Source organism: Camelus bactrianus, chromosome 20 (assembly GCF_048773025.1).
Source record: "Camelus bactrianus isolate YW-2024 breed Bactrian camel chromosome 20, ASM4877302v1, whole genome shotgun sequence".
Taxonomy (NCBI): Eukaryota; Metazoa; Chordata; class Mammalia; order Artiodactyla; family Camelidae; genus Camelus; species Camelus bactrianus.
The window spans coordinates 18,527,600-18,541,008 of NC_133558.1; the positions used below are offsets into that span (position 1 = coordinate 18,527,600).

The 13,409-nt window shown below is 41.0% G+C and overlaps 1 protein-coding gene and 1 non-coding gene across 3 annotated transcripts; both read left to right on the forward strand.

Moving 5' to 3' along the window:
- The first annotated feature begins 1,587 nt into the window (after positions 1-1,587).
- LOC105084094 (epididymal secretory glutathione peroxidase) lies at positions 1,588-8,029 on the forward strand. Of its 2 annotated transcripts, XM_010974127.2 has the most exons (5): positions 1,588-1,674; positions 4,445-4,598; positions 5,896-6,013; positions 6,609-6,708; positions 7,823-8,029. In XM_010974127.2, exons 1-5 carry the CDS (start codon positions 1,588-1,590, stop codon positions 8,027-8,029), a joined length of 666 nt encoding a protein of 221 aa, XP_010972429.2. The 2 variants fall into 2 exon arrangements, with proteins under 2 accessions (XP_010972429.2, XP_010972430.2); XM_010974128.2 differs by lacking the exons at positions 5,896-6,013; positions 7,823-8,029 and having other exon boundaries at positions 6,609-6,670.
- A 4,070-nt stretch (positions 8,030-12,099) lies between these two features.
- On the forward strand, positions 12,100-12,193 carry TRNAI-UAU (transfer RNA isoleucine (anticodon UAU)). Its single transcript has 2 exons — positions 12,100-12,137; positions 12,158-12,193. It is a non-coding gene; the product is annotated as a tRNA-Ile (tRNA).
- Positions 12,194-13,409: the final 1,216 nt, after the last annotated feature.

Below are 13,409 nucleotides of genomic sequence, written 5' to 3' on the forward strand. Positions count from 1 at the left end.
AATCTGAGGTCCAAATGGAAAAATAAACAAATAAAATTTTAAACTTCTAGGAGCTAATAATCTGTTTTTCAAGAATACGAACAATATGCATATTAAACATTATATCGATAGGGAGAGAAGAAAAAGAATGAAATTTGGGAATCAAAAATCAATGGAGTCTGGGAATGGAATTTGAGTATGAATAATAAATAAAATAGAGAGCGTCCTTGCAAGGACAAATAGTCACGAATTTAAGAGTATGATTTGGGGTGGATATAGCTCAGTGCTAGAGTGTATGCTTAGCATGCACAAGGTCCTGGGTTCAATCCCTAGTACTTCCATTAAAAGAAAAAAAAGAAGAGTATGATTAACTTCAACATCAGGACTTGAGGTCCAGAAAGTAAAGCAGTACCATAGACAAGATGGAGAAAGGTGAGAATTTAATATGCTATTTATGTGAGAAACTCGACAATCCTTAGGGCACCAGGTCTGCATCATCAACTCATCTATTCCAAAATTTTAGCTGAGACTGTTGAATAGTTGTTGGAACTGTGGCTAAGTGGATGGAGGTTCTTAGGCTGGTTGAGAGGCAAAGCATTTTTATCCTTAGAGGAACCTGAGTCTACTTTCCATTATCCTTCTTGGACCATGGGGCTTCCTAGAGATTAAGAGGAGTGTTTGCAACTTCCTAGACATTTATAATTATTTCAAAATCAAAAGTTTTTAAAGAAGTTATTTACTTTTAAAAGAGCATTGCATTCAGAATGGCATATTATCCTCCAGAAAGCTGGCAGCTGTTAGTAGTCCTCCCTGCCCCTACCTAGGGTATCAGAGCCTCCTATATCAGACTGACACCCAGACTGGGTACCTCCACTCCTTTGAACTTTGGCCAATCTGATAAGTGCAGGATGCAATTTTTCTTGTTTGTACCTCTTTGATTATTGGTAAGGGAGAACATTGTATACCATCACAGATGCCATTTGGTTTACTGCCTACTGCTCATGTTTCTTTTGGGCTGCTTGGTTTTTCTTACCGATTTCTAAGCACTTGAAAGCATTTGTAAGCATTTGCATAGTGAGCATATTAATGTGCAAATATTTGTCCCTTCTTCAGGGCTGGTTTCCTTCTAACTCTCTTAGAGGGATCATATGTGGTCCATCTTTGAATTTTTTTTTTTTAGAGCTCAAATAATAATATTAAGAATAGTACTTGGAATGTTTATATCATGCCTTTTTCTAGGCACTTTACTGTGAGGTCTGGGAGACTGTGCCTGCATATAGACACTCCTCTTCATGCAGTAAAAACAGACAATAGACTTTAAGGACTATGGAGGGCTTGCCCTCACCATTTCTTAATTCTACCCGAATTTATACGAGTCCCAGGTCCTCATTGCACTAGTGAGCACTGAGTGCTCATGGGGGTGTGTGTAGGTGAAGATGTGAGGATGTGGTTTGAATTCTACATCTTCTTGCCCCACTCACACCCCAGAAATCCTTGCCACCCTGTGATTGGCCTGTGCAGAGTCAGAGTCTCTGCCAGGATATCAAAAGGTTGCCAGTTACCTGAGGACCTCAAGAATCTCAGACTAGTGATCTACAAACACTAGTCATGACTGCACAGTTAAGGGCCTCCTATCTTTTCCTCCTTTTCTTAGCTGGCTTCGTGCAGACAAATTCCAAGCCAGAAAGGATGAAGGTGAGTGGCCTCCAGAGAGGGCAGGGCAGGGGTCAAAGGTGGAGTCTTCAGTCCTGCTCCAAGATCTGGCCCTCGGTCCTTTTTGTAAGACTCTGACCTCTGCTTTCTCTCTCTTTGCGGGTTCCCCTAATCCTTTCTTCTCTTTTCCCTGAGGCTTCTTCACTCCTATAAATGGGTATTTCTTGAGTTGAATATGGGTAGGAAAGATAGCATCTCCTTACTGTGGTCCTTTCTCCCCTCCTTCTCCAGGGAGAAGTTACCTGGATTCCCCTCCAGTCACATGAGTCTGTGCCTCAGAGCTGGGTCTGAGGCTCGGGACAGCAGTGAGCATCCCAATGGGTGGGGAGGAGAGGCTGACCTGAGTCATCTCAGATGCAGCTCAGTGGGGAACCCATGAAGAGGAGGAATAAGCCAGTGTGGAAGTTTTCAGGATGGATGAAATCTGAGTGTTATCAGAGAAACATAAAACATACGGAAAAAAATAATTGGAGGCCTAAAACAACTGGATCCGGAATCAGGAGTCTTGGATTCTGGCTTTGATTCTACTTCCAATTCATGGCTCAGTTGCCTTATTGATAAAATGTGTATATGGCCGTGGCAGGGGCCGTTCAGGGAAGAATAGCAGCAAACTTGATGATATGGAAGCAAAAAGGAATCATGAAGTTAGGAGCAAGCAGACTCTCCTTCACATAGAGGGTTACCACGTTTGGCCTTGAACAAGTCACTTCACCTCTGTTAGTCTCTGCTTTCTCATTATAAATGTGTGTGTAACAGTATCTACCCACACGCTCATCCAGTAATCGGGTAGGTGAGCAATAATTATTATGCATATAATGTGTTCTATAAAAGGCAGCTCTGGTAAGATCTTCCTGCCTCTTGACTAATAACCTCCTGGGTGACTTTCTATTTTTGAGAATTGATGTGGTTTTTATGTTATCCATTGCTGCCTACGTGGGTGGGGAGACCCTGGGCTGTAGAATTTGCTTAATAAAAGCTGAGTCCAGAGGTATATGAGACAAATCATACAGACTGAAACGTGAAACAGCAATGAATATTAGGAGTAAGCTGGACTCAGAGGAGTCTTCACGTTCAAAGTCCCCACATTCTGGTACCCAAAAGGATTCTCAGTCATTTTCATTGCCGTAGCAAAGGGGGAAACAAAAGGCAAATTCTTAAAAATGTTTAGCTTGGAACCATAATATTCTTTTTATACATGTCTCAGTTTTGCTGGTGTGTGTGTGTGTGTGCGCGCGCGTGTGTGCGCGCGCATTTAGGGAAAGGTGCAAAAGTCTGCATAAAGAAAATGCCTTTCTCCCCAGGAGGAGGGAGGGACTGAGTAGTTCCAGCCTGGTGTGCTAGTGATAGAATGAGTGGGAAAATGTAGTTTGGTTTTGTGTTGGATCACTCCTTCCTTAGATGGGGGAAGATGATGTTTGACTAAAATCCTTTCTAGTCCATTGTATTTCTAGAGACTCTAGTTTTATCCTAGTATAAGTCTGGACCTTTCTTATTAGATCATGTCCTTCACTCCTTTCTCTGGTCCATACTTCTCTGCCTTTTTCTTACCGGGTGGTTTGGACGTTAGCTTTCTTTTCATACTGTGGTATTTTATATTCCCTGTATTCCAGGAGCAATTTGTAGCAGCCTCTCTGATATAGGGAAAGGGATCAGGAGGTGCTGGTGAGCACTGTGGAGTCAGCACACTTTGGGTGCTGCGTGGACCCTGCATGGATAGAGACAGAGGAGGAATGAGATCTGCATGTAGAGGAATTTAACCTAAGAACAGCCAATGAGAATTTCATGTGGAACTTATTTCTGTCATGAGGAACCCTGCTCCAATATGTTCAGGAAATTTGATAAGGAATAGAATAGATGGAGCTGATGATGGAGGCAGGTATTAGAAACCTAGAGCACAATCGGGTGAGGAGCTGAGTATGGAGTAAGTTGGGTGCTGCCAGACAGATCTTGGTGACCTGCTCACAGATGAATTTTTGAGCTCTCCATTTCCATTCTTAGGACCTACAAAAAGTTAGAACTTCATAGTATTGGTTTGCAAGACCGTCATGTGAGTAAGAGAGTAAGAGAGAGAAAACTACTCAAGGAGGGGATAATATTAGATTCTAGAATGTGGAACCTGGAAGGTCCCTGGAGGATCTGATAGACATCCAGATGAATGTCTTCATTTTGCCAGTGGGGAAACTAAGAGCCAAGGATGACAATGCTCAGGTTCACAAAGAAATCTAACAATAGAGCTGGCTTCTGATTCCCCACCATGCTGATAAGTGGGATAAGAAGTCAGAAGACCTTGGGAAAGTTAAAGAAGTAACAAGACCATCCTAAAATACCTGGGCAATTTAAAACTTTCCCTTTAGGGAGGGTATCCAGGCAGGATGCCTTTAATCCAGAGACAAGGAGTAGCCTCATTTTTACAGAAGCATGAAAGGCAGTGTGCTTTTCTGTTTGGCCCAACTTACTTTAAGGTCATCCCCTTCCAGCTCATGAATGTCTGCTCTTTTCCATTTATCTAAGCAGTTCCTGGTATTTTACTTCTGCCAGGATAATGGAGAGACTTGACTCCCTGTTCTTCAAAAAATTATTGCCTTTCAAGTCACCAGACTGAAGTTTCATTCTTGTTATTGACACCTTAGACAACTCTTCTTTGTTTTCTGGGTCTCAGTTAATACATGCATTATTCTTTGAGTGCTTTGAAAGATTACACAGATGGCAGAAATTATTGTTACTAATATTATGATTTTTTAAAATCTTCCAGATGGATTGCTACAATGATGTGAAAGGCAACATCTATGAATATGACGCTTTCACTCTGAATGAGGCGGAACACATTCAGTTCAAGCAGTATGCGGGCAAGCATGTCCTTTTTGTCAATGTGGCCACCTATTGTGGTCTGACATCTCAATATCTTGGTAAGCGTTCATAGCCAATTCTCCTTTGGACTAAATTTTCCAGCTCATTATATTCTAAATCATATTGGAATTATATTCTAATTCTAATTCTATATATCAAAATCAATACTCATGATCAAATATCTTTATTCCCTGATGTCAGGAATCAGCAAATTTTGGTCCACAGGGCAAATCTGGCAAGCCTGCTTTTGTAAACAAAGGTTTATTGAACATAGCCATGCCCATTCATTTACAAATTGTCTGTGTTCGATATTACGCTACAAGGCAGAGCTGAGTAGTTGTATGAGTAATGGTGCCAGAGACCATCCTGCTCATAAAATCTGAAATTACTATCTGGACCTTCACAGAAAAAGTTTGCGGACCCCTTCCCTATGTTCTGACTCTGCTTTGCTCCTGAGATTTCCAGGAGAATCAATATGTATCTGAGAACCAGGAGCGTGTCCAAAGATTCAGGTCTCCTTGGTAAATAGAGGAGGTAGGACTGATGTTTCTGAGGCTTTTCCAGGTAACTTACATAGACAAGAAAAAAGGGAAAGGGATTTTATAACTGTTTCCATAAATTTGACTACTTTAGATACCTCATATATTTGTCTTACTATGCAGTACTTGTCTTTTTATGACTAGTTTATTTCACTAGCAGAATGTCTTCAAGATTCAACCATGTTGTAGCATGTGACAGAATTTCCTTTCATTTTAAAGCTGAATAATATTCCATTATATGTATATATTATATTGATGGACATATGGGTTGCTTTCACTTCTTGATTATTATGAATAACACTGCTGTGAACGTGGGTGTGCAAATATCTCTTTCAGACCTAGTTTTCAGTTCTTTTGCATATACACCCAGAAGTGGGACTGCTGGATTTATGGTAGTTCTATTTTTAATTTTTTGAGAAATTTTCATAGCAGTTGCACCATTTTACAATTCCATGAGCAGTGATCTGGTGAGCTTTAGAATAATAAAGATAACTGGGAGCCATCTCAGAAGAATGGAATCAGAGAATTCTCTGGAATGGGACCTGGGCATCTCTATTTTTAAAGAAAGCCCCCAGCTGAGTCTGACATGCTACAGATTTGGGAAATACTACACTATAACACAGGGCTTTTGAATCCATGTCTAGAGATCCAGTATCTAACTTCAGCCCTGCTACTAATAGTCATTCTGACCTAAATATTTTTTTCCTTCCCTGGGCCTCTGTTTTCTCCTCTGTAAAATGGGTAACTCCAAAAATCTTTCTCTACACAAGGCAGGGTCTCTAGCCAGGCTGCCATATCGTCCCTTCTCTACTCATAGAATTAAATACACTTCAGGAGGAGCTGAAGTCCTATGGCCTAGTTGTGTTGGGTTTCCCCTGCAACCAATTTGGAAAGCAAGAGCCGGGAGAGAACTCAGAGATCCTTCCAGGACTGAAGTAAGTGCGTCCTTGAAACCCTATAGGGGTCTCTGTCTACTTTTCCTCAGTTTCCAGAGGTCCTTCTGTATTGGGAACTTCCAGGATGGGTAGTGGATTAATAGGCTTAGGGGCCTCTACAAACTGAGTTTAACTTTGGCCTCTGCTGTTGTGAGTATGGCAGTGTTCAGAGACTCTCTCCTCCTCCCTGGGTAATGAGACCTGGACATATGGAGGAGCAAGAGCACAGAAATGGCTCCTGGGGTGGGGTAGGTATAGCTCAGCGGGCACGAGGTACTAGGTTCAATCCCTAGTCCCTCCATTAAATTTAAAAAAAATAAAAGGAAGAAAGAAATGGCTCCTGATATTTCTGGTGCAGAAACAGTGCAGGGTTGGGGGAGAGGGAGTGACAGGATGTGGAATAGAGAAAAATGAAGTGAATCTGGGAGCCCAAAGTTTAAAAATGGTCTTACTTTCCCCTTACTTTTCCCTACAGCCTTGTTTTCTGTAACTCTAGCATTTTCTCCCCTGTCTCATGACCTCAAATCCTAGTAATCCATCATAACTTTCTCTCTTATATTCTGGAGCTTCCTGGGAACATTATGGTTCATTGCAGGTACGTCCGTCCGGGAGGAGGATATATACCTAATTTCCAGCTTTTTGAGAAAGGGGATGTGAATGGTGAAAAAGAACAGAAAGTCTTCACCTTCTTGAAGGTAAGTTAATTACTGATGTAAGCCTCTTTTTCTCTAATATTCCTAGTATAGAGTTGACGTGTTGTAAATAGATCCAAAAGCTCCTGCCTGGAGGTGGGATTAGACTCTATGAAGAGACCTTCAGATTAGCATAGGGATTAGGGTTTAATTTGTTAGTATCTATGAGACTCTGACTTTGTGGAGAGAGTTGTATAGAGTATTTCTTTTCACTGGGATCATCCTCTTTTGCTTATTGACATTCATTCATTCAAGGTACATTTGTTGAGTGTCTGCTATCTATAAGGCAATTTGCTAAATAATAAGAGTATAAAGGTATATAGACACAGTCCCTGTTCCTTGATGAGTTCATACCGGAGAGGAATACATAGAAATCAACAGGTATAATACAATGTAGTAACTGTGTTTTATGAAACACTTGACTTTTAGATATAGAGAATGTGACAGCTGAAAGGGCCTCTAAAGGGCATCAGAGTTCATTGTTCGTTCCTAAATGTTGGACTGTGGGCCAAGGCTGGCCCATGTTGAGATTTTTGTATATTCTCAGTAAACTGAAAAAAAAAAAAAAATAGGGCAATGTAAGGAGGGTTTCATAAACTCAACTGATCTGTAGGGCTGCCCTTTATTGTAAGATTAGGACCTATGTGTTATCTATTCTTATAATTATCATTTTAAAATTAAATGATGAATTAAAAAATTTTTTTTCTCTTATTTGACAAAACAAAATATTGGAACTCCATTTTGGTCCCAAAAGATATTTTTGAAATGTTATTGGCCCATGGAGTACCAAAATCTGGGAAACCACATTCTAATCTAAGCCACTCACTTTGCAGAAAAGGAAACTGAAAGCTAGAGAGGTGACATGTCCTAAACATAGCAGCATGATTTTGTGATGGGGTCACAGGGAGAAACAGAAAGAGGGAATAGACTTTTGCTGTAATATTTACAGTATTGTTTGTAGTTGGCATGACTGTGATTCAGAGAGTTTATTAAGAATCATAGGAAATTAAAATATCTAGATATAAGAAGAAGTGGATTCTCTGTTGTTGAAAATAGCCTGGATCATCCAGGAGCAGAAATTACATTGTCATTTCTCTTTTCCATCTCTCTGCTTCAGCGCGCCTGTCCTCATCCTTCCGAGGTTATGGGCTCAATCAAACATATATCCTGGGAACCCATCATGGTCCATGACATTCGCTGGAATTTTGAAAAGTTCCTGGTGGGACCTAATGGAGTCCCCATCATGCGATGGTTCCATCGGACTCCAATCAGTGTAGTCAGGTCAGATATCCTGGCGTACCTGAAGCACCTCAAAACTAAATAGGAAGATCGAATAGGGGGCAGGAGCTATCCCGCTTCTTACCTGAATATCTGTTCAAAAAAAATCCATCTTTTCACTACACTCTCTTCCTAAGTGGCCTCCTCTTGACTAAGTCACCCCTATAGTGCCAAAAATTCCCACTCTTTACCAAGGAGATTTATAAACAGAAGGTTACTGCTATTTCTCCTTGCAAGAGTATGCAAGTGAAGAAAAAAAGAATGGAAACTCTAAATCCTTAGACATGTGTTACAAATTTAATCATGAAAATTCATCAAAGGAAAACCACCTTTCCATGAGGATGGTTCACTTTGTCACAATATCCTGAAGAACAGCATTCCTAGACATTCTGACTCCTCCTTCTCTCTCTGCTCTAAAGGTGTAGAAGTAGCAATGGGGTATATAGGCGCACAATCTAGGTTCCACTTCATAACGTTTGTCCTCCCCTAGAACAAACATGTAATGTCAATTTCCAAACCTTTCCAAGTCAGTCTATCCATGACACCCTGCCCACCCCCAACCCCGCACTGATCTGTCTCTTGTAGGAGCCCTAAGGTAGAGTGGGAGCAGGAAATCACCTCACATGAAGGGAAGGGCATCTCCATGATAGTGGGACTCAGAGCCTCTTTCTAATTTGGACCTGACAGAAATTGTTCTATGTCTGATCTTCAGTGCATTTAGGTTAAGATACCTGGGCAGGGCAGCCTTTGAAGGATAGGCTTTCCCCTCTCAACCCTTGATTCCTTGGTTTCAGAATGAGCCCTGCCATTATCTCCAATAAAATGTTTTCTGCAGCATCTGGGATCACTATGGTGGTTTTTAAATTCCATCCTGTGCTCAAAGTCATCTTATCTTTCTCTTCTTCCTCACTGTGAAGGTCACAGATGGTGTATTGACTGAATTACCTGAAACCCTCCCAGATCCTTGGAAGGCTGTTACCTGATGGCTCTCAACTGTCATCCCTCTTTAGAAATTGTCTCAGGTCAAGGTCACAGTCCTTTTCCAGGGGAAGCTTGTATCCAATTATTGGTCAATGAGGGGGTACAAAAGCCAAGATCTGGCTTCTCAGCTTAGGACAACTCTGAAGGGCCCATCCCAGCTGTGGAGACCTCCGGGGGGTAGCAAATGCCTTTTTGCACTTGCACTGCAACCCAGTTTTCCCCTCTGACAAATTCTGATTCTCTTCATTTCTTCTCAGGTAGTGCCCCAGTAAACTTTCTGAATGTAAATCCCCATCTTAGAGTTTTTCCAGGGAACCCCACCAAAAGTGGTATCCAAAGTGATCTGACAAAGAAGAGGCTAAGATGAGATTTCTGAGGCTAAATTATCCACCATCTAGTTGGCAATGAGGGGATTGGTGGAACACAAGCAGCCACTGGCACAAAGAAACAATTTTTAAAACTTTCACCAAACCTGAACTGAGATGCTATACTGGTGGATATGCACAAGGAGATGTGATGTATCTTGGAAGTGCTTGGAAAATAAAGAATAGTAGGTAATTATGATGTAACAGAAGTGTATGGTTTTTATTAGAAGAAATCAGTGCCTTGGAGAGAGATGATTAAATGCTGAGGGTGATATCTCATCAAACAAAGGCTAACTGTGACAGCCAGAGTGTCTCTGTTAGGATGGTATTAAGAACCTCTCATATCCTGCAACACAAGGGCACAAAAAGCTAAGGTTCAGATTCAAGATTTAATCATAAGAATACTAGAACTCGAAAGTAGGTAAAATCCTCAAACTAGATTATCTTCTATGCCTATGTCATGGCCTTGGTTGGAAAAGAATAGAACCTTGAGACATTGGATGGAGACATCTGGTTGGAGGCATTAGAACATCTAAATCTCCGATTTCCTGATATCTTTTGAATCTTTTGGAAGTTGCCCAGTCCTCCTTTTTAAGGGTTAGCTTGTCATTCTTGCTTAAAGACAATGCAGAGACCTCTGCTTTGCTAAACATGTGTTTCTGCCACCCACTCAGCATCTTTCCCATATAGAACTCAATTCTAAGGGTTCTGGATCAAGGAGAGTAAAACTCAAAGTTAGTTGAAGTGGAGTTCATTGCTATTGGTACATTCTCTCAAAGTATAGAATTTTGACCCAGTGGCAAGGACTCAACACACTGTTAGAAAAAGAAATAGTTCCCATTAAATGTGGTAAGAATGCCAGGACTGTTGGGATTGATCGTAGAAAGAAAGGATTAAAAGCTCAGAAAAGTGGGCATATTAGAGAGGATTTACCATGTAATGCTAGGAAACCCACTCAATGAATGTGTCACAGGAGGGCCCAAGGACATTCTGTTTGAAAAAATAAAATGGAATGTACTGGGGAGAGGGGAACCAGCATCAATGAGAAATTCTGTGGTGAGTGTCCTCTACTGGCCCTGGGGTTAATGATAAGAGATACTGCTACAGAGGTAGGCTCACTGATAGCAATGGGTATTATAGGACCCTGAAGTAACTCAGGCCAGAAATGGCAGCACTCAACCACCAGAATCCATGTGTGTGTGTGTGTGTGTGTGTGTGTTTGCGCGTGTGCCAGGGGTGGGAAAAATTACTGTAATGAGAGACAATTTCAGAATGGAAGCCAACTTTGTCGAGAGTTTGAGATGACTAATAGAGTACAGAAATGAGATAGATGGGCAGCCAACAAGCATATATATCACTATCTACACAACCAGAAGAAGTCAAGGATAGACATTTAGGAGAGTGACAGCAGCTGCCCCAATAAAAAATAAAATCACTAAACAAGTTCATACTGTATAGCATAGGGAAATATGTTCAATATCTTGTAGTAGCTCATGGTGAAAAAGAAGGTAAAAATGAATATACGTACATTCATGTATGACTGAAGAATTGTGCTGTACACCAGAAATTGACACAACATTGTAAACTGACTATACCTCAATAAAAATTTTTTTAAAAATCAAAATATCTTGTTCAATTTCTGATTTTGAACCAGTTTTCAGACCTGGAATCATTGACTAAAGGAGAAACCAAGTCCTGAGAAAATAGGACCCTGCAAATCCACTGGAAATATATAGAATATAATTCCCCAATTCCTTTCCTAAAGGAACTTATGACTATTTACTCAAAATCCATAAACTCAAGAAAAAGAGTCCTTCACATTTCAAGCACTGTTGGAAACAAAGTCCAAGTTGATATTGGTACAGAAAGACCCAAAGTGTCATCATGTACCCCTTGTTAAAATGGAGGTAACGGGGACCAGGTAACAAATGGAGTTATTGCTCAAGTCTGGTTCACAATGCGTCCGCTAAGGCCATGAGTCCATCTGGGGGAAGTTTCTTTTTTCCCCAAATATATAATTAGAATGAAATAAGCTTGAAATGAACTACAACAAATATAAACAACGGATTCCTCTGAGTATGAGACTTCAGATAAATTTCAAGTTATTATCTTTTTGGTTTTCTGCATTTTCTTAGCCTGTGTTGTATCTATACATTTAAAACAGTGATTTTTCTAAAGGAAATATTAGCTCCCTGAATGTTAAATTATTTTAACATTCTTGGGTTTAAAAAAAAAAACAAAACCCAGCGAACGACTGGGTTGGGTTGGGATAGGTGGCATCTGAAGCAGAAGAAAGGTCAGCGGAGCGGAGCGGAGAGCAGGGCGGAGGGAGAGGAGATGCAGGAAAGTAGAACCGCTGAGATGGAAAGTCCATGCGAATCCGGAATCCGGCAGCTATGAAAATGCACTAGTTTTTTCCACGCTGAAAACACCCTCGTAAATAGAAAGCTTCCTGCCTTTGTTGAACCAATGTAATTTTTTTTTCATTAAAATAACAGTCAATTTAGAGAAGCCGTGAGAATCGGAGCGAAAAATCAAAATAGAGGTAACTGCGACGCTCATCCCCGGCAGCATCTCTATATTGTGGGGGAAACGGCTGCAGATTGGCTAATATCAGGGATGCCTTGATTGCTGCTTCTAACCCCATTTGTGGAAGCTCCATATCAGAAGATGCCATTTTGTTCATATTATTTAATACCTCTAGCAAAAATAGTGTCTTTATCTGTGAAAATATATTCACTTATATCTCCCTAAATGCGCATCCAGTGTGGCTCCAGTGGCGCAATCGGTTAGCGCGCGGTACTTATAAGGCAGTACACCTGTGAGCAATGCCGAGGTTGTGAGTTCGAGCCTCACCTGGAGCAGCTTTTACCACTTTCTAGCCCATACAAGGAGACGCGTTAAATTTGAGACACCCCCAGCCCCACCTCCCGTCCCCCAAGAGATCAACTATTGTGATTTACATCTTAGAGTTAACTTGTGAATTCGTCTTAAAACTCTCTGCTTAACGTCATGCATAACAAATACCATCCCGCTGATTTGGGTACCTGCTTTCTTCCAACAGTTTAGCATTTAGTTTTTGACAGTTGCCGAGGCAACTGTTCACAGTATTCAATTCAACTATGTCTTATTTGTCAACTATGTGGATGATTTTCATTTTTATAAGTATTTCAGTGGAAAATTTCCTGACCTTAAACCTGTTTTCCTCAGTTTCTTCACTCCTCTGGGCTTCCTCTAGGAGTCTCATCACTCTTTAAGTCCATGCTACCTGTAGATATAACAGAGACAGAGGTATTCAGTCTCAGACAACTAGTTGAACAGGGATCCCATGTATAGGCCACTTAATCTCACCCTCTGGATCTTTAACATTATCAGAGTCATCCTAAAATACGGACATGGAACTCTCCCACTTTCCAAAAAATTTATAACTGCCCAGGCCCAAATGCTTAGCACTACCAGCTCTTTTCCAGCTGCTGCTACATTTTGGAGTGCTTACATTCTCCCTGGCCCCACACTGAGCTGCCCACCTTGCAAATGTGGGTTCAAAACAAGGCTCACAGACTAATTTGCATTAACACTAGTAAAGAATTGATAATGGATAATTTACTTACTAAGATACATAATGGATATATCAATAGGGGCTACTCACACTGTTGGTTTTAGTGTTAAATGAGTTAATCAATCATTGATTGATTAATAGCCACAAATTCCTCCTATTTTGCATGTCCCCTTTGCAATGTGACTATGAAGCAGCTACCATCAAGAGGTGGAGTCTATTTCCCTCCCCCTTGTATGTGAGCTAACCTTATGATTGGATCAATAGAATACTATAGTAATGGTGTTATGGAAGTGATGTTGTGGGAGCTCCAAGATTAGGCCTCAACATGCCCTACAACTTCTCTTGCTGTCTTGGGACCCTGAGACACCATGTGAAGAAATCCCATCTAACTTCCTAGAGGATGGAAGACCACATGCAGAGAGAGTCCCTGTCATCTCAGCCATCCCAGCCATTCCAGCACACCCCAGTGTGAGTGGGAACATTTTGGACCATCTAGTCCCAGTCAAGCTGCCAGATGATTG